Raw genomic sequence first — 26226 nt, 5'->3', positions numbered from 1 at the left:
TAATACAATATGATTACAACATGAATATAGATACCGGCGTGGCAATAGCAACAGATTGGATGGCTCATCCGTATCATGCCATGTGCGAGTCGTCTAAACGCGCAAGATCTTCTTTAGCACCTAGAAGTACTTCCTATGCCCACGATCAAAAATAGTCAATGGTCAGAAAGGTATAACACTCACCGTCACAATAGTCTGTCGGGCTTCGTCCTTGATCTCCTTCCACCGATTCTCATAAGCCCTCAAGAGTCCGTCGTATTCGTCTCGCCATCGCCGATCTGCTGTACGAATAACCGCTCGGAGAATACATATTCCTGCAACCCATTCAACCTCATCTTGTTCCCAAACAGCATCCCTAGCGACCATTTCTGAGAAGGCACGTCCGGTGGAAAAGTTCGAGGACTCTGGCTCTAATGTTAAGAGACCTAGCTCTAGAGCCGCGGCGTGTATTTTAGCCCACTGTATATAGTCCTTCCTTCTCTGTCGATCGACGGCTATGCGCTGCATTTCGTCGGCGATGGAGGTCGAGGATTGTGTCCCGGGATGCTGGCCAGAAGATATCCCGCTTGCTGACGAGAAATGTGGTGATGGACTCGGCGTCCAAGTGGAGTGTTTCCGAATGCGCATTTGGAGGGCACGTGGACCTGCGAAAGGACCTGCGATACCTGCATGGACGACCGTTGACGGGAAGAACGTCGAAGCGTCGTAGAACTTTTGGAGAAATGAGGTAGCATCCCGGCCGTTGTTGTAACCATTTCGCGAGGAAGACTGGGATTCAGCGGTGGCAATTGCATCAAAAAGTGCATCCACTACCGGCGTTAGCGGTGTTGCAGATGGATTCGCCATTACGTAGGATTGTATCAGGCCTGAAATAGTCGAAGGATCTACACCCAAAAAACATGCGAATGAGTATCAGGTCCCTCATTATGTACATAAGAGATATCGAATCCCGCAAATCATCATCCGAGGGATAGTGGTACATCAACGTCGATAAATTGCTATATATTTGCTCACCATATCCATTGAGAAGCGCGTCCCTTATGTTAGGAATCGTCGGAGGCAGGTTCAGGCTCATAGCTTGTTGTGTATTTACCGGAACCACGCCGACGGATGTTGTGATATTGGCAGCTAACGACGATGAGCTGGGTTGCAACGAGCTGTATGGCAACGGCGCCAATGCTTGCGCTGCATTGACTGGACTCTCATGCTCTGTCTGGGTGTATGATATAATTGCGGGTGACACACTGGCGTTCCAGGTCACTTCACCGTGATCATTCGTCCCCTGGTGAGCTGCTGCCGCTGCATGAAGAACAAACGATCATGAAGGTGATTCGAAACTGGATCCCCGAGGAACGCACCCTTCTCCGCCACCTTCTTGGCAGACCTTGGCCGGCCTTCAAGTTTACGTCTAGTTCGGCCAACGGTGTTCTTGAACCAGTTGTAAATCTGTTCACGAAATCGCGGTTCCGACTCGTCGACGCCGACGTAATCAGATGGCAGGCCGAATCGTGTTATGAAATCTTGAGCACGCTCCAGGGCAAACTTCTTTGCATCGCCGCGTATAGAGCCTTGAGATCGTCTTTCGAACTCTGAGAGGTGACTGTGTGTGGTGAGGTGGCACACAAACAAGGGCACGACGAGGAAGCATGGTGAGCGCTGTGTACAACGATGGTGGTGGTTAAGAACAGACCTTCGGAGAAACGTAAGTTGTTCATCGCTGTATGCCTTGGGTACTCTGGGTTTATGCACCCTAGGATCGCTCGACATTTTGGACGGAATTGGTCCTGGCGGAAAGCGAAAATCCAGGAATTCAGGTCCCGGGATATGCCGGCTGGGGTACGACGTGCATCCCGACTGCCAAAAGAAGAAGGCTCCTTTGGATTTCACTGCAGAAAACAGGGGCGCTTCAACTTGAATCGAGGATTTTTAGCAAGCCGCAGCCAAGGAATTTTAAAAACTTTGTGCAATCCACTATCTGAGTCCGTGCCGGAGGGCTGCTTTGCAAGAAGCATGTTGCCCAGTAATCTAACGGTGAGACATAACGATAGTGGGTCCAAACTCTATGATTGCGAACTTATGTAAACGAAGGGTATGGTAAGTATGTAGTAAGTATGTGAGGCAAGATAATAATATATAAGAGGAGCGACTAATTTGACGGTTTCCGGCTGACGACGAGGTACATTGGTGTGAAGAGCTGGACGACGCATTAGCGAACTGAGCATCACACACACGACGTAAGAATCTCACCTTCTGTTGACCACCTTCCACCAACGAATCACCGGCAACCTTCAAAGCCTCGCCAACGTCGCATGTACCTTTGGGGATGACACCAAAGAGTTCCATTACACGCATGGCATTGTGTGTAACGAGCTTGCCACTCCAGCTCATTCTCCAAACGGTGAAGTAATCCCAAACGGTTTGTGCCTTCCATATATCACCCTCGAGAGGGTAGTACCATGGAACCTCATCTGGACGGGCAGCGAGGTCCTCTTCGTGCTCAATCTCGAAACCGACGTTCTTGAGGGCATCGCGTGCAACACTGAGCTTGCGCATTTCGGGGATACCGTTACCGAACTCAATCCTGTGGGCAAGTTCCTTGTGCTTCGGAATGGAAGGGTCCCAATCCTCAGTCATAACCCATTCGTATACACCGAACTGCGTAACCGGCGTTAGACTTTGGATGTGACGATCAAGAGCGACGAAACACTCACAACTCCTCCGGGCTTCAAGATTCGCTTGATTTGCTCATACACCCCCTCGAAACTAGGGGCATGGACGGTGGCCTCAATGGCGTACACTAGGAAGCGATGAGCCAAGAGCACCAAACAATCCGGACAATACTAACCAGCGTCAAACGAGTTCTCTCCAAACTGTTCAGCAAGCTTCATGAAGTCACCCTTGACAAATGAGACTTGGTTTTGCAGGCCCATCTTCTGAGTATATTTGCGAGCGCGGCCGATCTGGAAGTCGTTGTTGTTCAAGCCGACGACTTGAGCATCCGTGAACTGCGCTATCTCGCGTGCTGGACCACCAACACCACAGCCAACGTCAAGGACACGCATGCCGGCCTTGATGCCCATTTTGTGGGCAAGGTAATGTTCATGGCGAGCAAGCGAGGCGTGGAAGGACTCCCCCTTGTAGAAGCGAGAGAAATGGAAAGAGGTACCCCATCCATACTCATAGAGCTCGGTGGCACCGTCGTAATACCCTATACAGGTTTTAGTGTACTTTCCTCTCCTGAAAGTTATCAAGCTCACCATTGACGACGTCGGTGTAACTGTCGATTCGGTTTTCCGTATCAACATTGGCCTCCTTCCCCATGTCTTTCTGCCAGAACTTGGTGTAGTTCTCGATACGGTCGTTGACACGACCGTCGGGAAGGTTCTGTCCATTGACTGTAGCGGTGGCGGCCATTGAGATATCTAGAGGCTAATGAACACAGGATAGACGGACAAAAAGCAAAGTCGAACGTACAGGGGAAATGGGAAGGAGGAAGGAAAGGTCTAACAAAAAATCGAAGGAGTGGAAGAGACCTTTTGAACTCTCAGGATTTTTTTGGAATCAGGTCATTAGCGAAATGGTGTAACCGTGCGAAGCTCGATCAAAATACCACGTGATGGCGTCTCTCTCCCCTGTCAGGGCTTCCCCTAGCTCCTGGCTGTCCTTCCTGGAATCGCGGTGTATGTTGAAGTTAGGAGACTCTGAATCTACTAGACAGTATATATTACAAGTAAATGGCGTAGTAGCGAGCAATTCGAAATGACATCAAGCAAAAAGGACATTGGTCAATCTTCCACAAAGAAAAGGAACCAGATATAAAAGTGATGTAAGACAAGCTATTGATGAATGCCAGTATTTCATCTCCAGCATCTGTATCAGAACGGCAGGTCAGCTTAAAAACATATGCCCGTACAATTCCAACTTACAAAATCTTGTGTTCATATCTCCAATTCTCTGTGTCGTTGTACGGAGCGTCTGCTCCCCCTCTATCTCCCTGTTAACAAATTAGTTGATTTCAGCAAATGGCAGGCGTCAACGAGAACGTACAAGATGGGGCGCAGCCTTCCCGGGTACCATAACACCATTAATATCGACGAGAGCATGATAAAGCGGCTTTCCATCTTCGTATCCGCCTAGGACCACTCGTCTACCCGCAGGTATCTGCCCTCCTTGCGTATCCACAAACTCCATAAGTTCCGTCGAGAAAGGCAACAGCTCATACCTCCCTTGATGTACAACCTCGGCTCCTCCGTAGGAAACTCTGCAGTGCCCAGGTCGAAGATGGGGTGCAACTTTACAAGGGTGGACCCCACCTTTGAAGTCAAGTGCCGATGCGAGATATACAGGTTGACCTTCGGGGTCTGCACAAGGCGGATTGTGCAAGATATTTAAAGCGGGGATGGCGTCGTCGGTGGCGAGAGATATACGAGGACCGGCGTCTGAGTCGTTGCGATACATGTGGCACAATATCGCATCAAGCTCGCGCACCCCTAGAGGGTTCTCCCCGGACGCCTGCTCATTCCAGAAAATCTGGCCGTCTTCAATCTCATCCCAGGATCCACTTGGCCTCTGAACGATAAGCTTCCCTTGGTCGGACCGATCAAATGAGTGTACAGGCTGCGCAGAAGCCATAGCGCGTTTATAAAAATCGTCCTGAAGATCCTTCGAAACGAGCGTCTCGGGGTACCACTCTGCTGGTGATTCTTCATCGAACCTGACGAGATATTCGTAGTGCTCGGAGACATCAGGAGGACTCTCTTCAGTAGCTGCCGTGATCGTCTTGACATGACGACAGTGCGCCACAACCAGAGGAGCGACATCTTCGCTAGAAACCTCCTCCGTAGTTATGTTAAGGACATCCCGGATGGGTACCCGACCATGAAGAACTGCACCTGCCGCCACCGGCGCGTATTTGAACGTGCGTATCTTGCCAAAAGCCACAGGATGTTCATTGATCAGTTTGAGGAGTGTCGTGGGAAGATGCCTGATCCAGAGTGGCTCCGAGCGGAAGGTGTCTTTGATGACTTTGCTGAAAATTGGCGTGTAGCGGTTGCTGGTAAGACCATACTGCCTGGGGGCTTTCAGGTCAACGTTAAGTACGCCGCGATAGGAATCGGGATTTTGCTGCTTTTGTCTTTCGGTTATGGCGTCTTTCTCGATTTGGTCGAGGTCGCGAGTAAGTACCTGTTAAAATGATGTCAACCTCTGCCTTTGCTCGACACAGCGGAGTTGTGGCACTGGCCTCAAACGACTTGACGCGTATATCATGAGCTTTCTCGGTCACGTTGCTAGGCACGTCACCGTGGTACAATTCCTTATACTTCTTCACCAAATCCCGATGATCGAGCAACTTCTGTGCATAATACGCATACATCCTGTCCTCTTCTCCAAAATTCAGAAATATCATTTTCCCGTTGTCGTCAAAGAAGTCCGGGGCAAAACGTAGGAAGAAATTTGGTCTGTCGATGATGTCCCCACCTTTGAAAGGACCTCCAGGGCGAGGCTCAGGTTCGAGGGGGATGTGGGCAGTAGGTAAGGATTCCGCTGTCGATGGGGGAGGTAGGCGTTCTCGAGGGGCGATTTCACCGTTGTGATAGAATATGCGCTGGTTATCACCAGCGATGAAGTGACCTAGTCGAGAGCCGTCGCCTTGACGTATGAGACTCTTCCCCTCAACACGGAATATCTAACATCAAGGGTGCGTCAAGGTGATAGTGAAGGGATATCTTTGAGAACCATAACTTACTCTTGTCGTCGCACCAGCTCTGACTTTCACTCCACCCTTTCCAATTAGCCCGTCGCTAGCTGCGATAACGACACCATCAAAGACGTCGCCCCCGAGTCTGTCCTCTCTCCTTTGGGAGAAGTCCTTGACGACATTTGTTCCTACACCGATCATGCCCTGAGGATCGTACTTATGATGCCGAGCACTCTCGATCCCTATGCAGAAGGGTCAGCAACTTGTCTGGTAAAATATAGCAGAGCCGAAAGAGCGACACACCGGTCAATATTCCATCTGCAGCGACGCCTGCCACGACAGCAGCTAAAACAGGGAGAGCAGCTCCACCTGTGGCACCAGCTAACGCTGCGGCGCCGATAACAGCGAGGCTGCGGGTTGCCGATTCTTCGGCCTCAATCCCCTCTTCGGTGTCGCCCATGGCGAAGTGGACGATGCCTATAAAACAAGGCAATGTTTTAAACGATCCAATATGTCAAACCGTGGTGGCAGGTACCTTTGATGTGTCCAACGACTGGAATGCCATCCACTATGTCTCCAATAGTCTTGCCCGGGTGGTGAGTCCAAGCATCGGTGAACTCGTTCCATGTCTTCCTAGCACCATCGACGTTGCCGGTGCAAACTTGTACGAGTGACTTTATCTGGGAAATGAAAGGGAGAGTGGACATTGCGAAATGAAGCGAAGCGGTCAGGCTCGTTGGGGGGACTCCCAGAGCTAAAACACCGTGTCTCTGGGTATTCTGTGCGCTTAGGTTCTGCCCTTTATATACTTTCAGCCTGGGCTTGTTCCAACGAGGAAGCCAGCCTCAGGATGGAGTTCATAACACCTTACGTAGAAATGAGTTTGAAGCAAGCGAGCAAGCCAACAATGTGGAACACACCTTGTCAGCTTCGTGTCATTCACATTCCCTGTAAGTACAAAAGTCAGAACGCCACTCCCACACCGAATGTGAAGACAAAAGCAAGCTGTCGGATGTAGTATGTCGCCGAACCGCCAGTTGCTTCGTAAGTTAGAAGTTCTAATGAGTTGGTGTTCCTAAATGTGACCTTCGCGGTTATGTTGCTTGATATCGCCGAAGTTGAAATCCATAGGCGTGGCTATCGTCATACTCGTAGGGAGGCGGGGGAACATATACAGATGCTACCGCTCCATCCAACTTTCCAAGTGGTCTAACACAGTCATTTCACAGCGTGCGATGCATAGTTGAAACAAGAAATAATACAAGACTCAACGACTGCGATAATCAATGTCTAGGTCGCTTTACATCGCCTTCCACTCCGATATCCAAGTTGCCCAATATTTCTCTCTTCACACCCCTCTGCATCGTGTTTGCATCGGATTGACGACGGTCGATGGGTAGCTGGAAGGATGGTTTTGCTGATCCGTCCCCACCTGGAGGATTTAACCTTTGGTTCTGATTACCAAGGCCCATACCTGCCGTCATTCTTCTTTGGGGAGGTCTGTGATCGGGAGAACGGATAAACATAGATCAGAAGCAAGATATAAATAGATGACTGAACTGGTCTTTGTTGAGCCCCAAGATCCCAGAGCCGAGAGTGAGGCGCTGCCCGTTTCGTGCTGGTAACTGGGGATTTTCTTGGGTAGGATTCTGGATGAACCAACGTGAGGCGCAAGACACACAGAGATCTAAACATAACCGACCACGCCTGCAGGGAAATGGAACCCTCCCATGGAAGGTGTTCCAGACCTCAGCTGATGTGAGTTCGCTGATGAGCCCGGCGTCGCAGCTCGAAATTGCTCCGCCCCAACAGTTGCTCGCTGGCCGACCCCCGACTCGGTTCGCACAGACGGCCTCGTTGCACCAGAAAGCGTTCCGCGTTCTTGGTGTGATGCCTCTTGGAAACGAACATGTTGCGCTTGCTCTGAAACGTGCCTATTTGTGTCCAAGATTTCACTTTCGCTTTGGACGGAATTAGCACTAAGTGCGGGGCCGCCCAAACCTTCGTCGGGATCAATTGGTCTGCCGAGATCACCTTCACCGAGATCTACAGCAGCAAGGAAAGCATCATCATCTGAAAGAAAGCCGAAAGATTCGTCCGGGTCGATTTCTGCTTCTTCAGGTAGCCCGGGGTCGATGTTGTGGCTGACCCGTGGTTCTACAGATACTGGTTCGACATTGGGACCACGAGAAAGCGCTGAAGGAGGTCGTGGGGGCATCTTCGGTTGATTTATCCCTGTGGATGCAGAGCCAGTGGCTCTGGGTTCAGGTAGGCGCTGCACACTTCCATTTGAAACGGATGAATTGAATGCTTTGCCAAATGCCGGGGGTGGGGGCATTGTACCACGATTCGCGTTGGGGCGTCCAGCAGGGTTCGCGGGTGTCGTGACTGGCGTGTTTAAACCAATGTTTGCACCCGGTACCGCCCTACCCTTTCCCTTTATATCTGCGACGGGAGTTGAAGTTGAAGTCGTGGCAACGGCCGCGGAAGTTCTTTGAAGATTGGCTGGATTAGTGGAGGGTCTGTTCATCGATGAACTGGAAGAACTGCAGGCTTGCTGTGGTGCATGAGATGTTGATGCAATCCCACTAGTCGACAAACCCGCCTCCAATTGACGAATATCCGGCTTCGTCTCCTCGAACTCTGGCCGGCGGTGAAGGTCCGACTTATCAAATTTGGGCTAGATGTGTCTCAGCATATATAATCAAATCCAATCACCAATACTCACAGGTGGGACCTTGATCTTCACGATTTCCTGCGTGTATGCTTTATCATACAGGCAGTTTCCAAGCAGGTTTCCGAAATTTCGCAACGCACGCTTGATAGCGTCTGTTACCGCCTCTTTCTTACACTGAGAAGTGATAGTCAATGGATGCGAAAATAGCAGAGCGGTCATTTCGTACGCACCTTGTCTAGAGCAGCCCCTTTGCTCTTTGCGTTCTCTATCACCCCATATCCAACATCTTCATGGAAGACACCATCGCGAAGGGTAACTCTGACTATAGCGGTAACGCCGACGTTATGCCTTCTGCCTTCCTCGTGCGTATCTATGTAGTCTGTCGTGAGAGACACTATGTTGGACGACCATCCGTTAAAACCGAACACTTCGTTTGCAAGATTAATTATCTTCCACCCCTGGCAAGCTCCGTTTAGTTCATCTTTCGCTATTAAGGAGGGGCATACGAACTTCTGCATATGTCAGTTTGGGACCGCCACCAGGTCCTGGACGCTGCGATATATATTCAGGACCAAGCTTCTTATTCAATTTGGCCTGCAATGTGGCAATCTTTGCGGCCGTAGCTTGAGATAGATCCATGTATGAAGGAGTTGGGTCGTTTATCATTGACAGAGCGTCCATTCCGTAGTAAGAACTCGACACTGAAGAAGTATTGAAGGACATTGATTGATCCATTTCTGAGCGACCGTGCATAGAAGCATTAAATGAAGCTCTCCCAAAAGTGATTATATTGTCGTTTCCTGGTTGCGAAGAATGTCTGGGCTGCCCGACGAGCGAATTATCGACGAATTGATGGAAGGGTAGATGTGATTGTGGCGGCCTTGCGCTTTGATAGAAGGAGTCCACAAGATGAGCCGATAACGAGACTGGCATAAATATGAGGTTATGAAAGACTCATGTGTGGGAGGATGCAGTGAGTGGATGCGACTCAAGCGTGTGGCATTGTTGGTGCTAGCCGTTTAATTGAGCGCGTCACACACGTGACCGTGATGTGACGGACAGGGGTCCCACATATATTCCCACGTACGGCCTATCATTACATAAACAATGTGGACTTGAAATTTCCTGCCTGAAATCAAGCGTGTTGTGTTTTTCGCTCCCCCCATCACCTGTGCGCCGCGAGGCGTCGGCGAGACGACGAAATCAGGACAAGAGTCCCCCATTCCCTTCTCTGATTGATTACTTCTGCGGTTCTGCCGATACTCAAGATCTACGATGGCCAACTATGAGGAACCTCAGCCACACCCTTACCTCCATGAGCCATTGCTCTATATCACCAATGTCCCGACTTACGTTTCCGACGAGAGTATTGTCATGGCTTTCGCTTCTTGCGGCCCTTTCAGGCCCAACATCCCCCGCGACATACCTGGCTCTGTCTTGTCGGGAACCGTAGAATTCCGCTTTCTTGAGAAAGGTTCGGTTTCCCCGATCTTAATGAGATAATGGAAATTCATGAATATTGGGCACTGCAGCCGAGAAAGCGTTAGCGACGTTGCAGGCGCGACCTATCCCGGGCTTAACACAACATGTACCCCTCGTGCTATCACCCTATCCACCGACCAATCCACCGACACCCCTTCCTCCCCCTTCCGCGTCGCCGCGTTTGGTTAAGCATCTCCCCCCTGGTTACACAGATTCTCAGCTCTACGATCTTTTCAGGCCTTATGGCGCGTTGGCATCAACTCGTGCCCAAACGCAGTTCGGGCCGGACACAGGCATGGTAGAGTTTTGGAGGGAGGAAGACGCGAAGCGTGCGGAAGAAGAGTTACACTGTGCAGAGCTTGATGGGCAGAATATTGCGGTGCAGGTTTATCAACCCCGGCGAGCGAGTGCAGCTACGGAATTCAACACAAACGCACCCGCCTTCGTGCCATCGGCACCCTACCCTTACACCTACTCGCCTCCCCGTGCTAGTCCCTATCGATCGCCTGTGCAGCCTCCATTCATCCATGGCCCTGGTCAGCAAGTGCAGCTGGCGCCAATGAGCGGTCCCGGCTCAAGTAGTCACAGTGGCCTGATCGATCCCTGCAATTTGTTTTGCAAGAATCTTGATCCTACGCTAGATTCAAACTCTCTATTCTCCCTTTTCCGTGAAGTAAGTTACTCGGTTGCTTGGTACTCCCGGATCACATGAACTGATTTGTATGTTAGTTTGGACAAATCGTGAGCGCTCGCGTCATGCGTAATGAGAATGGGGAAAGTCGTGGATTTGGCTTTGTCTCCTACCATACTCCAGATCAAGGTGAGCAACACATACAAGCACCAGCGAGTTTGCGCCGTATTGACTGACTCTCCGAAGCCGCTGCTGCTATGCACGCAATGAATGGCAAGCAGATCGGGAGCAAACAGATGGTCGTACGACTCCACGAGCCTAAGCAACTTCGGCAAGAAAAATTAGCTCAACGCTTCGGGCATAATGGGCACCCACGCAGCGCTAGTGGTGCAACAAGTCCTACTCTCAGTGAGGGAGGCGAGAGCTATGTCGGCGGCTGGGCGAGCCCACGCCATCACGCCTCTCCTCTTGGTTCACCTCGTGCCAGTCACTACGAACGACCAGATCGCGGTAGGCGAGGATCTGGTAGTTACTATAATGTAAGAACGACGTTTCTTTTGCGAATACTTGACTCATTTATGTTCACGCAGGCGGCGTTATCTGGCACATTAAGCCTACCTATGCGTTATGACGACCTCTCGGCCTTGTCGCCTGTTGTGCGCAAGGAAGTCCTCACCGGAGAGTTCAGTCGCCGGGTGAAAAATCTAGGAACAGTCCCAGCGGATGATGTAGATGCCATTGTTGAGTCTCTTATCAACGTTTCCCTCAGTGAAGCAGTTCAGTGCATAGAGAGCCCAGACAAGTTAGCTGAACACGTCGAGCATATCAAAGACAAGTTGAAGCCAACAAGATCTTTCCACGACAAATCTCCGTCTCCATCTGCTTCTCAAGATTCGCAGCTCCTCAATCCGAACGTAACTGCCTCGGTTACTGCCAGTGCCCCAGAACATCCGTCGACTCCGATTTCCGTCAATGCATCATTATCAACACCCCCTCGGACATCTTCGCCGTCTGGCTCTGTTCCTCCCACCTCCGAACGCGATCGCATGGCTGCCGCTATCAACAAGCTAGAGTCTTCTCGTCAAAATGAGTTGACTGACCTCTTGATGAGTCTGCCAAAACGGGAGCGGGCTATGTGTCTCTTCAATGCCGAGGTTCTTCGCGCCAAACTGGCTGACGCTAAGATGGTTTTGGAGAGCGACGATGACGAAGAAGAGAAGGCTGATGCGCAATCGACAAAGTCGGCTCCTCCTGTAACACCCCAGGCGAAGAAGACGGCCGTTTCCAAAGTAGCCGAATCTCCTCAGACGCCTGATCTCTCTTCTCGCGGACCAAGTGCCGCATCCTCTCCATTGCCTGGCACACCCGGCAGCATTGGGAGCATCTCATATACCATTCCATCGCTGGCCAAGTTGCCAGCTGCAGAGATTATCAGAATGGCGACGTCCACTTCTGGTGCGAACCTACCGAAAGCCGATCCACTCGTCGTCCAGGCTACCGACGAGTTCATTGATGGTCTTCTCGACAAGCCAGTTCAAGCGCAGAAGCAGCAACTCGGTGACAAGCTGTACGTCATCTCTTGGGTTTTCGTCGATCATCAACTACTGGGCGCTGATCTTCCTTCTTTACATAGCTTCAAGGTTGTCAAGTCCTTCGGTATCAAAGGAGCCGTATGTTCAGCCTACCATTCATCTCGTTACATCCCGCTCACACCTCTTACAGCCCAAGATCACCATTGCCCTTCTGGATCAAGAAGACCTACGCGCCCTCGCGCATCTAATGAACAGCTATCCCAGCGTCTTGAAGGAAAAGGTCCAACTTCTTGCACCAGCAAAATAATCGTCTTCCAGTAATAATCTATACCGCTCCTCTTCTCCATCAGCTTCCTTTTCCTAGCAACATAGCAATCTCATATTTGGCTACTCAATTACGTTCATTACATATCTCGAGGGAGGAATCTATACATTTTCACTTTTCCCATCGCATTCTATCTTAGCCCAACGCCGATTTTGGCCATATATACAAGCATCACCCCCTCATTCGCCTACGCGTCGCTTCAAACTACACTCGCTATCCCTTACCTTTCATGCGTACATCCTGGCTTTTACGACTTTTATGACTGTTTTCAAACGCGTTTGCGCATCTGATGCTTGTTTTCAAGCTTCATCTACTTCATCTCAGACGAGCGATATACATAATACCATGTGGTCTCTGCGCTCCTTCCTACCTCACTACCTCGTTGAATCCTGAGGTCGTACCTCCTTAATGCTAAACCAAGCGGACTGTCTCAGTCAAGCAGTGTACGTTGATAAACACTATATACTGGTACAGCTTGAGTACAGGCACAATCGATAGAGCACAATAAGAATGACATCCGCGTATAAGCCGAGATGCGACCGTAACGCAAACATAGGCACAACTGGGGCTTGCAATCACAAAGCAGGACAACCCGTTGACTACCTAATACGTCGATCCGATTTCCCCGTACTTGATATTTGAGAATTGAATCCGTGAGGTTGGGTATTCCGCTTGCAAGTCTGAGGGAACACCGGAGCCTGGAGCGCAAGGTCCATGAGGTGGGGTATCAAGCCATTCCATATGCCGCTCATCATCATCAGATATGCTGAATGCCAGAACAAGTCCATCGTGTGACCAGTGGGGCAAGACGGTATGCTGTAATCCACCGTAAGCATCTGTCATATCCACGTCGTTGAATACAGTTTTGATATCATGGCAATATTGGTCGGTGATTGTGTCGTATGGCCCGAAAGTGGTCAAACCAGTCGACGGAGCAGGGACGATGTTGCTTGGGGGTGCAGGTATGACAACGCCATTCTGCTTGTATAGTCGACGAACTTCGACAACAATGCTGTTATCGTCACCGTTTTCAGTGATGAACTGTGTGGTCACGGTGAACGGGAGGTCGGTATTTATAACGGCATTGGGACCGTAGAAAGAAGGATTTCCAAGGCGATACGCGTTGAACTCGCAACCATCCTTATCGCCAATGCCATCGTAGGTATAATATGGCCTGTCGCCGCATTCGACCACATCCGCGCAACGGCTGGGACCGGGGCCGTGGCTAGCATGCGTCGCCCAGATAGACGAGTGCGCATTACCCTGTAACAAATCCACCTCTGCACAACAGCCGCCATAGTGCCCTTTGCCCTTCGAGTCGGTATACGGGGTCCAATTGAGAGAGTTTGCCTTAGATATCAGAGGTGAGTATGATAATATGTAGTTAATACGATGTCTTCCTTACCTCTCCGTCAATCCACTTGAGGTCGCGCGAGCACTGTGAGTCACAATATCCGGTCCCATAGCGGGCCCCAGCACGATTATCTGGGAAAGCGCTGAGACCTCCGTCGCGGTGCATGTCGACGAAATACAGTGCCCCATTCGTTCCGCACGGCATTTGTGAGAGATCCACATCAAACGTGAACTCCCTGTTTGCAAGGCGGAATTGCATGTAGTTGTTATTGTCGTCTAAGAGGAATACCCTCGATCCAACGTTCCTCTGATACTGGCCCTCCGTGACATATCGAAGACTGATGCTCGTCCCAGCGGTGGTAATTCCATAGGTAGCAGGATAATCAGCACCATCGACGGCGCAGCTTTGAGCACAGAGTACCGGATTATTGTCGCACAGCACCGGGTCCCATGTGTTACCCGTGTAGCAGTCTGTGTATCCGTCGGTGCGGTGGGTCCACCGCAAGTTAGCGTCGAGGACAACCGATTTTTGTATCGTTTGACAACCTTGAGCGAGGGTACATTGTTGGATCGCCAACGATGGATGGACCTCCGCCGTAAGAGTGCCAATATGTTGTGCGTATATTTCAAGCACGAGAGAGAGTAAAGCGAGCGTCGTAGTTGGACCCATATAGTAGATGGTGCAGTGGCCGTAATCTAGGTCGAATTTATACGGAGTCATCGATCAGATGAACCACCAAGAGGTACCCGGTGATAATCCGCGACAGGGTTAGAGGAGATATCCAGACCTACAGAGGCACCGATGATTTGTTCCCAACTCGCGATTACCGGTCTGAGGTCAAGAATCGCACCCGGAACGATTGGACCAGCACCCGACGATAATCCAGATTTTGGCATCAGAGTCAGTCCAGAGGGACCGTATATCTCGGAGATACACGCATACCTCCCCCTGTTATTCTTGGTGGGTACCAAGCGTCGTAGGGTGCAACGTAAACGAATAGAAAAGCATATTTGGAGCATTGAGAACGTTCAGTGGCGAGCGGCGTCCGTATTGTTCTCGTGAAGAAGAGGCCGAATTAGTTCGTAGCCTTGCAAACCAAGCTGGCAAACGCAGTGCTACTGTCGGACGAAGTGGGAGGAATTGTTGAAGAATTAGCACATGCATCTAGGAAAACAACATGTGTTCGACGACTTCAGCCTGGAAGTCCTCGTAGGCTTGAACTTGAGTATTAGACAACACATAAGTTAGATACGGTGAATCTTGCACCATCAAAATCGCCTGAGCACATCCCTCGTCTTCTTGATGGTTGATTGAGGCATTGCGGCACCCAGAGCTGGTTCAAGCCGTCCAGGATTCCGTTCTTGAAAGGATTGCAGACCCTTTTGAATTCTTCCCTTTTCACTCCGATCCTCGTCCAAGTACCGTGGCACACTCAAAGTCCCGTTATGACAATGATGACCAGTCATAATCCTACCAGCGGAGGTAGTTGTGAACAGTCACTTTTCATGAGAATTGCGTGACTGACCGTGGATGGCTCAAGCACAAGGATCCTGGCCGTATTCCCTCGAAGCGACACTTTGTATCTGAAAGGGCAAATCGACGTCCGTAAGAAGATAACTCAGTCGTAGAAGCGGTTAAGAGGCCTTCCGTGTCCGTACCACCATGTTTGACTCAAGTAGCTCGTACGGGGCCACCACCGTCGTGCCTGTGCATGGCGGCGACGCACAGCACGGCGAGCACTTCGACAACGTCCCGCATTCGAAGAGGAAGCTCGGGACTACTAGCGTCGTATTCCTTATCTTCAACCGTATCATTGGTACTGGTATATACGCGACCCCGTCGACGATCCTGCTCTCCGCCCGTTCCCCCGCCCTCGCGCTCCTCATGTGGCTCGTCGGGGCTTCCATCGCCGCGATGGGGTTGGCCGTGTACATCGAGTTTGGGACTGTGAGTCGTCTACGCTGTCCACGACGAGCTCACTGTGAGTCCCCCGTTCAATAGACCCTTCCCCGCTCAGGGGGCGAGAAAAACTACATTGAGCACATCTACCTCCGGCCCCGCTTCCTCGCAACCTGCATCTACGCATTCTATGGCGTGATGGCTGTACGTCCCTTATCCCTACCCCTAAGAACCCCCCGAGACGAATGTCGATAGAACCTAAGTGCTGCGAACAGCCTCGTATTCGGCGAATGTGTGTATTCCCTCACCGTATAGAGATATCTAGTGTTGATGGGATAACGACAGACGCAGCGCACGCGGGCTCCCTGCCCTCGTCCCTTCCACTCCCCTTGCTTCCCTCGTTGCCAACCCCCCTGATCCTCGCTCTCCTCGCCCTATCTTTCAACCTCCTCCTCCATGCCTTCTCCGTCCGCCTCGGCCTCGGCCTCTCCAACGTCCTTGGCCTCGGCAAACTCGCATTTCTGTGCTTCATCGTTATCGCTGGTGTCGTCGGGATGTTCGTCGTTAAAGATTCCCCGTGCACTGGTAATGCGGGTACGTATAACAGCGGTTGTTGGAGACATAAATACCCTCGTTCCACCAGTTTGGACTCGTGGCATAACTTTTGGGAAGGGAGCAGCGAGATTGGGGTGAACTCATTCGTGACGGGGTTGTATAACGTCATTTGGTGCGTCCACTGCCGTCTGTTTCCACTTAGACTAACATTTACAAGGTCCTTCATCGGCTACTCAAATGCCAACTACGCCCTCTCTGAAATCTCCCATCCTATCCGTACTATCAAGCGCGCCGCCCCGCTCGCTCTCCTCAGCGTGACCCTCCTCTACCTCGCCGTGAACACCGTGTATTTGGGTGTGGTGGAGAAGGGAGAAATGATGGGGAGCGGGGAGATCGTTGCGTGAGTGATATATCATCCTATTCGATTCTATCATCCAAGGGACACCGATCCAAATGGCTATTGAACGTGAACAGGGCGCTATTCTTCAGGAATCTATTCGGTGAAGCAACTGGGAAGGTGCGTACTCCCTTCCCTTCCCCTCTTCCTTTCCGACATCGACACCGACCCACCCAATAGATCCTAAGCGCACTCATCGCGCTCTCGACCCTAGGCAACCTACTAGCGGGGCAATTTACCCAAGGACGAAGTGCGTTGTTATCCCCTCCACTCTTCTTCCCGTTCGTCTACTAACCTCGCCCGTCCCCCCATAGTAATCCAGGAACTCGGGCGCGAAGGGATCCTCCCCTTCTCTCCATTCTTTGCCTCTAACAAACCGTTCAACACGCCCCTCCCTGGCCTCTTCACGCAATACGCCGTCTCTTGTGCGGTGTTGCTCATACCACCTGCCGGAGACGCGTATCTGTTCTTGGTTAACAGTAAGTGTCGTCTATTCAAATATAGATATAAACGCTGATCCGCTATCTCGTCGCACCAGTGTCATCGTACTGCAACACCCTCATCAACACAGTCGTCGCACTCGGCCTCATCCTGCTGTACTACTCTCCCTCTGTGTCCTCATTCTTCTCCTCTCATTCTCCCTCCCTACCCCCCTCCTCAATGCCATCATCATCAACACCGCTGATATCTCCCTACCCCCGAACCGCACCGTTCCCATGGATCGCCCCTCTCTCACAATGGTATCCCCCATTCCGCGCGCCGAAAATCCTCCTCATCGGGTTCTTCATCTCCAACCTCCTGCTCATCGTCGTCCCTCTCGTCCCGCCCGCACCACGGCCCGACGGCGGGCGCGGGGGCGTGTACAAGAGTCTGCCGTACTGGGTGAGATCATGAATGGATTTCTTCCCAACTCCGAATACGGTGCTGACTTGTTGTTGTTGTTAGTCCCATGTTGTCGCGGCGCTGTCGATATCGCTCGTAGGGATGTCGTACTGGTATGTATGGTCGAGGTGGCTGCCGAGGAAATATGGTTATAGATTGGAGAGGCGGGTAGTTTACGGCGATGCGAAGGATGGGGATGATGGAAGCGGGGGAGTTAATGGCGACTTGCCGATTGGGGGAGAGGGCGGGGAGGAAGTAGACGGAGGAAGACCGGCTGTCGGCGCCGTCAAGAGCAAGACGAAGACAAAAGGTGTATCGAGATACGTGTTTCGGAAAGTGAGAGCGGACGGATCGGTGGCTTCAAGTTGATGCCTGACAGACAAGTCGGCGCTGTCAGCTTTTCTTAGACAATTCTTAGATATCTATCAGGTCGAACTACGGTGTAGAATTGAGTTTGTCGACTAGTCATGCAATAGAAGGCTTCCGTGAGGTAGAGACTCGGACCACTCACTGTATCATGTGACTGACGCGTCCGGCTTGCGTCCGGCGCGACCAAAATCCGAGCTCAAGATTGGACCTGGGTTTCGAAGACATTGCTAGCCATCGTAACGTTGGCGAGCGCCACTTCAGTGAATCCCATCAGTTCACCATCCAAACACAGTTACTCCGTTGACTGTGTTGTCTGATTCTTACCTACCCATGCGTTCACAGAAAGGCATTTCTCGAAATTTCTTCGTTCAAGACTCAATACAGAAAGTCACTGGTGGTGTAGGTCATCCAGCAAGTGAATTCCGCAATGCTGACCATTTTAACAGTGTATACTTTACGGCTTGGAAGTCGCACCCTTATGAGACTGATTCTTCTCAATCCAACTCTTTTCGCCGATGCTCACCATAATGTGCAGTACATCGTGATTCTTTCATTTGAGAGCGCACTACCTGCACTGCGTGGTGCCTCAACCACCATGGACATAGGCCATTCTTCCCATCGGAACATCAGGCTTCGCTCGATGTACAACCAGTTGCCCTGGATTCTCACATTCTCGAAGCCAGCTGACCAGCAAAGTTATCCCAGTCGACGAGTATGAGAAATCTCAAGGTCTATCTTTGGCTCACGCCCGTGTGCTTGCGGATAAAAGCATTGCGGACTGGCTTCGAGTGGAGCCCGAGGCAGTTCTACTGTTTCACGGCCAATACATCGATCCAACCTCCACCTTCGCACTATGACAATTAGCAGCCACGACTCAAAGCACAACGAGGATGTGAAGATTGAAATACAAGAGAGTCTACCCTCACCACTTCTGGAAGGGTCTGCTGAAGAGCAGGCACTCGTTCGCAAGTTGGACAAACGCATCATGCCCATCGCTTGCGCTCTTTACCTCTTTTCATGTTCGCCCTTTTTTTCTCTCAGAGTGGTCATATATCTTGACTACGTTCTTAGATTTGGATCGCAGTAATTTAGGGAACGCACGTCTACAGGGATTGCCCGAAGATGTGTTGGGCGGCGACCCTACTGGTGTGCTGTTTGACTGGATAACGTCTGCATTCTTCCTCGCATATGTACGCAGTCGCAGGTACTCATCTTCAGAGCTTGATGCTGATGGACACGGTATTGTGTAGATCTTGTGTCAGATCCCAGCGACTCTGTTGTCCAAGCTGTTTCGCCCCCGCCTGTGGGTGGCAGCCGCAGGCCTGGGATGGGGTACTTGCGCGACATTGATGGTAAGCTGCCTTCGATCATGTCTTGTATGGGTCTGTTATGCTCAACCCATTGACCTCGTGAACCTGACAGTCTACGGGCTTCAACTTCGGCAGCCTGCTCGCCGCTCGGGCGTGCATAGGGGTCTTCGAGTCTGGGTTCGGCCCAGCGATTCCCTTGTATTTTTGTACGATGAGTTTGCCGACACTTTAAACCTGCATACTCATTGAACGGGCCCGTATGTCAAGCCTTCTTTTATACGAGGAAGGAAATTGGCCTTCGCATGGCTTGTTGGTTTGGTTTCGCCACAGTAGGCGGCGCGTTTGGGGGCTTGATAGCATTCGGCATCCAGAACGCCAGCCTACCATTTCAACCGTGGAGGCTGTTGTTTATCGTCGAGGTTTGTAAGCTTCGTTCTTACAAGAAAGGTGTGGTTCTAAAGTATGACGAAGGGTCTTCCACCCGTCGTGTTAGCGATATTTACTGCTTTCTTATTTCCCGATCGTCCAGAGTCAACAACCTTTTTGAACGAAGATGAGAGAAGGATTGCTATAGCCCGCATGAACAGAGCTACCAGCGGAGATGTCGGTGCTTCCGTCAACAAAGGTAATGTACTTGCTTATCTGTCATCAATCTTGGGCCTTGCTAAAACCACACGCAGCGCATATTTGGGCCGCATTCCGCGACTGGAGGGTGAGTCATAGGTTCATCAATCCTCCTCGGGTTGCAAATGCTAATTGGATTTCTGGAATAGATTTACGTCGGTGGTGTGATATACTTCGGGTTAAATTGTGCGCTTGCGTCGATTGGTGCATTCCTACCAACAATTATCCAGACATTTGGCAATTGTATGCCTCGTTTTTTGCGTCAGTGGAGGCTTATCGAGCTGACCCTACTTCTTCTAGCTGCTGCTGTAACGCAGCTGTTAACCGTCCCCCCTTACGCCGTCGCGTTCGTCATCTTGGTCTCTTTCTCGTTCGCATCGGATAGGCTACAGAGCCGTGGTGTTTTCATGGGAGTCGCGAGTGTAATCGGCGCAATAGGATATCTGTAAGTGCAGCAATCATATTGCTGTGCTACTCGGCTGATCATGTTGTTTCTAGACTCTTGTTGGTCGTCCACGACAATGTACGCGTGCGCTATTTTGCCACCTTCTGTATAACAAGCGGCACGTACACAACTATCGGGCTTATCATGGCTTGGTGTAAGCCTCTCGATGCTTGCAGCTGTCATGAACTGAAGACCCATTCAGTTGCACACAATCTCGGATCAGAAACCAAGCGAGCTGCAGGCATACCTATGTTTATGTCCATGGGTCAATGCGGTAGTGTCTTGGGTTCGCACATCTTCCCACAAAGCGAAGGTCCTAGATATATGTAAGCCTTGTCATCCTTGGTCCCCCGCGGCCCATAACTTATCGTCCCCGCCTTACAGCAAAGGTTTCGCAAGTAAGTAGCCGATGTCTAGCTTAAGGCCCTGCTGAAATCATACCTGCTCAGTCTCTTGTGCGCTGGAGCTTTTAGCTGCCGTTTGTGCTGCCATATTGTCGGTGGGTGTAACATGAACTACTCAACATCCATTCAACTGACTTCCTTCAATCCCAGATTTCTTATCGCCTAGACAATGCTAGAAGAGATCGTGTGTACGGTCGACCAATTCCTGGTGCTAGGGTAGATACACAGATTCTAGCCGACAAGGTAAACCCGCATGGCTACTTTAGTTGATACCCACCTGATGATGAATCGTTAAGGCCCCAGCGTTTAGATATCTTCCTTAGCCGAGTGCCACCTTCTCTAATCCTGCTATCGTTCGCGAATATATACGTCAGTCCCCTGCGACCCCCTGATTGATTCAATATATGATCCCCCACCTCGAAGAAGTTCGTCGAAGCATCATACCAAGCTTAAGCTTAAGGTCTCTTAGGGAGTGTGCGAGCGCAGATGCCGAGGTCCTGGCAGGCTGGTGCCAAGCCACCAAGCATCTCGAACAGTCGGCGTCATTTGGGACGTTGATTAGTTATGTAGCCTTCTTGCTCTCCTACTCTTGGCACCTTCCTCGACTCGAAGCCAGTCGAAACCTCGCTTCTGCGAGCCAAAATCTCTCCACCTCACCCATTTTGTCTGCTGTATTGCCGACTACATTTCACCCGATAATCGACACATTGACCACGTGGCGCTGGGCCGAACAGCGCCAAACATAGCTTTAAGCTATTTTGAGGCTGATTTGTCCAAAGTTGGAAGGTGAAACTACCTAAACGGGGATAGTCGGAGCAAGTGGCTGCAGAAAGTGGCCGAAACTGTCGTCATTTTCAACAAAAACTCGTTAAAAGGTTCTCGTCATCCATTTCTTCCCAACGACGACCTCCCCTCCTCCTCGTACCGTGCCAGAACGTGGCCCGACGGCCTCCCTTCTGCTTGCAGCGCCGTGAAATAAGCTGCAGATATGGCCCATAACCCCCCTTCGCGACGGCGGCCACTTTCAACTGCTTTCTTCCCTCCAACGGCCAAGTTGCCGCTCGACCCATTTGCCCATATGGCACCTGCAACGTGGGATGTGCATGTATCTTCTCTCAAGTCATTGGAGTCCGCAATGCAGAACGTTGTCTTGATTGTCGGAGGTGCGTTGGTCGAGTTCCACGTTTCGGGCAATTTTGCTGATCTGTGAGTTATTTATGATCCAATACACTTACGATGGCACATCGGTCGACGGCCACATTTAGACCCCGAGCCGCTCAGTCTACGACCTGTCTTATCGTCTCCGGTGCTCTCCCAGTCCCTCGTTATCCTCATTTCTCACAAACCCCCATCTGTGGACGACATCCACAATGCTCTCCAGCAATCACCGACGCCCGGCGTACAATACCCGACACTATACTTGGTCAAAATAGCCACGCCGGCTATCCTTCTCGGTGCTCTCCGGCTCGTACGCGTGCTGGAACGTGCACAAGTGCTGGCACGAGCATGGAGGAAGAATACGACAGCGTTTGCGTTTGCCGAGAGAGCTCGTCGATATCATTACGCCAAGGGACACGCAGCGCAACCTTCTACTGCGTCTGGTTCATCCTCTGCGTCGCATTCTCCGCCGCCGCCATCAACGATCATTCGGATCGTTCTTTTCGCCGAACAACCCCCATTGGATTCGAGCGAATTTATCCCTGTGAACGAGTATGGGATTGAGATCGTCCCCGCCGCCAGTTCTCGATCTTCGACTTTATTCAACGGGTGGTTGGGTGGCCGCCGCCAGCGGTATAACAGTGGCATCTATGGCATACATACTCAGGGTGGAAGTGAAGTGGTAATGAGCAAGCCGAACGTAAGACACCCACTAGGATATCATTGTGAGTGCTGAATGTTTGTTAGACGTCCAAACTGTCGCTGGCGCTCTCGTTACCTGTTCGCATGCCTCGTATGGGTCGCCGGCTCTCGAAGATGGGAGCACCATCATCAGATCGACCAATGACGTCCCCGACTTCACTACCATCCCAAAAACACGACCCAACACACCGACCGTTCGACGTGGTCATGTCGTTTCTCCCGCCCCCCGAAACTCAATACACAGTCTCCTCCTCACCACCCCCAACCTCCTCCACTCTGAGCCTCCCATTCAGAAAAACACCGAAATCCGGATCTCAAAAACAAACCACCGAAGTTGTAGCAATTAGCGAGAAGGTGCTGCTGAAACATACAATATTAATGACGACGTTGGTTAGCCCATTTATTGTCGATGCGGTGTTGACGAGTGGGATGTCGATGAGGCAGCTGGGGAATGCACTCCCAAGCGTGCAAGTGCCGGATGTTGGAACAGGAGCTTCTCCAGTAAGCACAAAGAAAGAGAGACATCGAACTTGGAACCCTGAGCAGGAGAGCACTGGCACCAACCATAGCCCCCCTGCTACGTTTGGCAGTCTTGCAACCGGTAGCTTCGGGAGAGTGAAGGGTCGAATTCTACACGTATTGCCATCTGGATCCAACGACACCGGGGAGAAAACTAAGTTAGCCAGCAGCATGGAACAATTCATCATCGGATATGGGATGAGCGCAGGAGCTGGTGCAAACGCCGGATGTGCGTTCTTATTATATAATTTTTATCCGCTTCGAACTCATCTATGTTCTTGGTTTTCATTAGCGTCCGCACCTAACTTGCATACTTCGAGCCCGCCCCCCTCTCGCGGCTCAACAAGTTCCGCCTCTACATCCGCTTCGAATTCTCCTCTTCAGCGGGGGCTGAATTCACGATCACCTTTCTCGTCTATGTTGCCTACTCCGTCTACATCTCGGACCTCTACAGCGAGTTCCGTTCATCAGGTTACCATTGCTACCACCTCCGCATCGGGCGACCTCACGAAGCCAATATCATATGTGTTACCTGCGTCGGCTCTGGGCGAAGTGGTATATACTCTTAAGGCAGATGATCATGAGGAACATAGGGAGGACGGATGGGATGTCGTACCTTCTCTTTCGCATCAGTCGCGAGCAGGATCACACGGCAAAGCGGCCACTGTTCTGGATTGCGTAGTTAGTGGCGTCTTGGATGATGCTGCACATACATTCCCTACCGGGTTGGGTGGGTCCGGTGCTAGGGCGTGGATTGGGGGGAAGAAAGATTTCTCTGTGGAGGGTGCGCCGATCGAGAGTGATTCTTTGGACGGTATCGACGTAGACGCTGAGTTACAAGGGCGGACGAGGAAGAGGAGTGAAATGGATAGGGCAAGGGATAGGGAGAAGGGCAAAGAAAGAGAAAGGGAGAAAGCTTTACCCGCCCCTCCCGCCACGACTCCTCCGAAGACACGTTCCCACACAGCACTACCACAGCAGGCAGAGAGTTCGTCTTCAAAGACACAGTCGCCGTCCATGCTCGTGCCGCCTCCTATGGTTCGCCAGCGCGCTCAAAGCCAGGATCACTCGACTCCCCGCTCCTCTCATTCTCATCGCTCGCCCCAGCATCTCGCCCCGCCTACAACAGGCACTTCCCTACTCCCAATGGATGCTTTCCAAGCCGGGTACCAGGGAGGATTTCAAGCGGGTTATCAAGCTGTTAAGACGAACGCATCACATTCGCCGCTCGGGGAGGGTCGGGCAAGTAAAAGACATTCACACCAGCCTCAGCAGGCGTCAAGGTCTACCTCACACCCCCACCCCAAATCCCAGCTTCAGCCTCAACCTCAACCTCAGTACTACCCTCAACCTTCGCCTGCCGAAGCGCCTCATAGCCGCCAAGCCAACAGAAGTCGAGCTCAAAGTCAAAGTACTGGTGAAAGTTACTCGCAGCCACTTGCGATGCCGTCAATAAATAGCGTGATTGCATTTCCTACCACTGCGTCACCTATGAAGCCTTTAGGCGCTGCAACGTGGGGTACGGGAACGAGCTCGCCTTTGCGTGTCCCTTCAACAGGCCAGTATGTGGCCTCTGCGCCCCCTCCTACGCCTTTGGCCGGCGTCGAAGCCTTTCTTCAGCCCCAGCCCCCACCCCAGGCATACGTGTCGCAGCCGCCACAACCACCAACCGACATAAAGGGGCACACTGAGTCACGCCCAGCTCACCGGCCGCCCCTCGTAAGCGGAGATACAGGACTCTCCGATACTAGTGCGACGACGGGGCCATCATCGACGTCTGCGAGTGCCAGTGGTCATGGAAGCCGACATGCTCACTCTGACGCTGATAGAGGCAGGGCCGGGTATACGCATTCACAGAGTCGTGGTGAAAGTGGCTCGGCGATATACGTATCCTCGTCGACACATAAACACGGGCGTGGTGATGTTCGTGATGGCTCAAGGGACCGCAGGACTCGGGAAGAGGAACGGCGACGTGGCTGGGAGGGCGAGCATCGTCATCATCGGCCCGAAGAGCCCAAGTACCATAGCAGTCGAAGAAGCCACGAGGAACACAGCAGGCGGCGAGAAAGCGAGAGGGATAAGGACAAGGATTGGGAGAAGAGGAGGGAGGAGAAAGAGATCCGAAGAGAAGAACGCAGGAGGCGCGAAGACAAGGAGAAGAGAAGGGAAGAAAGAGACAAAGAGAGCCGCCATGAACACCGCCGCTCAGATAAGGAGAGGGTAGAGAAAGACAGACATATGGAAGCTACACGCAGGAGACATCGCTCAGCATCACATTCGCATTCGCACTCGCATTCCGTGTCACAAACAAGGTCGACATCACATCATCATCATCATCATCCCTCAGAAGCGGAAGTTTATTCCTCTTCGCGGAGAAAGGAAGAACGTGAAGGCAAACGGAGCCCGTCTCGTCCCACGAGCACTCGAGACGTAGGGAGCGGGGGCGGATTGGGTCTGCCTACTCCCCCGGACTCATCGAGTTCCACATCTAGCTGCGAGGCTGGTCTACCTAACGGGGCAGTGGCTCGCGCTGAATGCTAACCCAAGATGGGGTTCTATGGAAGGAATCGGTTGGATGTATAATTTAACTATGGCCTTTGCCATACAGGATCTCGCCTGCCAGGTCCCTGGACTCACTCTCCTTTACATTTTGGATTTGAATCGTCCTCTTTCCGTTCGTTCTCGACACGACTGAGCAAGAACGTCAGCAAACCAAATATAGTACGCTTCTACATCTGTTCAAATTGCTAAAGCTTCACTAGCTACCTTTCATGTTCACGACTTACCGCTTCGCTTTCGCTTTTATATTCACTTGCCAAATTTTGCGACCATGAACTCATCTGCTCTACTCACTGTTACCACACTCAATGACATTGCATTAATTTTCGAATAACCCCAATTTTATGTATCTTTAGCGATGTAATGATCATGTCTTCATTTACTGTACACTCTGACGTATGTAGTTCACAACATGATTTCCATATCGGCCAGTGGAAGCCAGTGGACACGGTGACAAAGACCCCTATGACACGTGTTCGTAAATTTCCATCCTGGTTCAACTTGTTGACAAGCGTCGACTCGAGGGACTCCTTCAAAGCTCAAGCGCTCAACGCCCCACCGACTTGACGTGACACCAATCCCGCTAACCTCCTCAGGCAGTTTCTCTACCGCAAATAATAACGACAATAACTCAAGGCAGACCCAAAGGTAATACAAAGGCAGAGCACCCTGTTACAGCCTAAACTCCGGGCGTGCGGGTCCTA

At 51.4% G+C, this 26226-nt stretch overlaps 9 protein-coding genes across 9 annotated transcripts; 4 read left to right on the top strand and 5 right to left on the bottom strand.

Moving 5' to 3' along the window:
• Nucleotides 1–73: 73 nt before the first annotated feature.
• On the bottom strand, nt 74–1767 carry PC9H_008708 (uncharacterized protein; the record flags this gene model as incomplete). Its single annotated transcript, XM_036778216.1, has 5 exons — nt 74–133; nt 184–884; nt 1015–1299; nt 1359–1600; nt 1691–1767. The coding sequence occupies 5 exons, from the start codon at nt 1765–1767 to the stop codon at nt 74–76; spliced, it is 1365 nt and encodes a 454-aa protein (XP_036629644.1).
• Nucleotides 1768–2146: 379 nt separating this feature from the next.
• Nucleotides 2147–3414, bottom strand: ERG6 (Delta(24)-sterol C-methyltransferase; the record flags this gene model as incomplete). The annotated part of the gene is made up of 5 exons (XM_036778215.1): nt 2147–2194; nt 2248–2655; nt 2712–2797; nt 2846–3208; nt 3258–3414. 5 exons carry the CDS (start codon nt 3412–3414, stop codon nt 2147–2149), a joined length of 1062 nt encoding a protein of 353 aa, XP_036629643.1.
• A 443-nt stretch (nt 3415–3857) lies between these two features.
• PC9H_008706 (uncharacterized protein) lies at nt 3858–6405 on the bottom strand (the record flags this gene model as incomplete). Its single annotated transcript, XM_036778214.1, is given in 7 exon segments — nt 3858–3870; nt 3927–3994; nt 4048–5184; nt 5204–5686; nt 5747–5940; nt 6002–6175; nt 6234–6405. 7 exon segments carry the CDS (start codon nt 6403–6405, stop codon nt 3858–3860), a joined length of 2241 nt encoding a protein of 746 aa, XP_036629642.1.
• A 980-nt stretch (nt 6406–7385) lies between these two features.
• Nucleotides 7386–9014, bottom strand: RAD52 (DNA repair protein rad52; the record flags this gene model as incomplete). Its single annotated transcript, XM_036778213.1, has 4 exons — nt 7386–8378; nt 8427–8549; nt 8606–8833; nt 8886–9014. 4 exons carry the CDS (start codon nt 9012–9014, stop codon nt 7386–7388), a joined length of 1473 nt encoding a protein of 490 aa, XP_036629641.1.
• Nucleotides 9015–9650: 636 nt separating this feature from the next.
• PC9H_008704 (uncharacterized protein) lies at nt 9651–12327 on the top strand (the record flags this gene model as incomplete). Its single annotated transcript, XM_036778212.1, has 7 exons — nt 9651–9849; nt 9908–10530; nt 10587–10677; nt 10735–11027; nt 11079–12055; nt 12122–12158; nt 12211–12327. 7 exons carry the CDS (start codon nt 9651–9653, stop codon nt 12325–12327), a joined length of 2337 nt encoding a protein of 778 aa, XP_036629640.1.
• A 621-nt stretch (nt 12328–12948) lies between these two features.
• On the bottom strand, nt 12949–14419 carry PC9H_008703 (uncharacterized protein; the record flags this gene model as incomplete). Its single annotated transcript, XM_036778211.1, has 2 exons — nt 12949–13695; nt 13751–14419. The coding sequence occupies 2 exons, from the start codon at nt 14417–14419 to the stop codon at nt 12949–12951; spliced, it is 1416 nt and encodes a 471-aa protein (XP_036629639.1).
• Nucleotides 14420–15361: 942 nt separating this feature from the next.
• Nucleotides 15362–17801, top strand: PC9H_008702 (uncharacterized protein; the record flags this gene model as incomplete). Its single annotated transcript, XM_036778210.1, has 10 exons — nt 15362–15646; nt 15701–15802; nt 15854–15890; nt 15944–16325; nt 16371–16553; nt 16628–16670; nt 16731–16800; nt 16865–17029; nt 17089–17432; nt 17496–17801. 10 exons carry the CDS (start codon nt 15362–15364, stop codon nt 17799–17801), a joined length of 1917 nt encoding a protein of 638 aa, XP_036629638.1.
• An 853-nt stretch (nt 17802–18654) lies between these two features.
• PC9H_008701 (uncharacterized protein) lies at nt 18655–20854 on the top strand (the record flags this gene model as incomplete). Its single annotated transcript, XM_036778209.1, has 13 exons — nt 18655–18820; nt 18873–18991; nt 19052–19153; nt 19224–19317; nt 19379–19530; nt 19583–19736; nt 19792–19823; nt 19885–19978; nt 20036–20180; nt 20234–20334; nt 20383–20493; nt 20630–20679; nt 20735–20854. 13 exons carry the CDS (start codon nt 18655–18657, stop codon nt 20852–20854), a joined length of 1440 nt encoding a protein of 479 aa, XP_036629637.1.
• A 718-nt stretch (nt 20855–21572) lies between these two features.
• Nucleotides 21573–25504, top strand: PC9H_008700 (uncharacterized protein; the record flags this gene model as incomplete). Its single annotated transcript, XM_036778208.1, has 4 exons — nt 21573–21747; nt 21796–22442; nt 22490–23192; nt 23256–25504. The coding sequence occupies 4 exons, from the start codon at nt 21573–21575 to the stop codon at nt 25502–25504; spliced, it is 3774 nt and encodes a 1257-aa protein (XP_036629636.1).
• Nucleotides 25505–26226: the final 722 nt, after the last annotated feature.

This window comes from Pleurotus ostreatus (genome assembly GCF_014466165.1).
Source record: "Pleurotus ostreatus strain PC9 chromosome Unknown scaffold_6, whole genome shotgun sequence".
In the NCBI taxonomy this organism is placed as follows: domain Eukaryota; kingdom Fungi; phylum Basidiomycota; class Agaricomycetes; order Agaricales; family Pleurotaceae; genus Pleurotus; species Pleurotus ostreatus.
The sequence above is the reverse complement of the archived record's forward strand: the minus strand, read 5'-3'. Positions and strand labels throughout refer to the sequence as shown.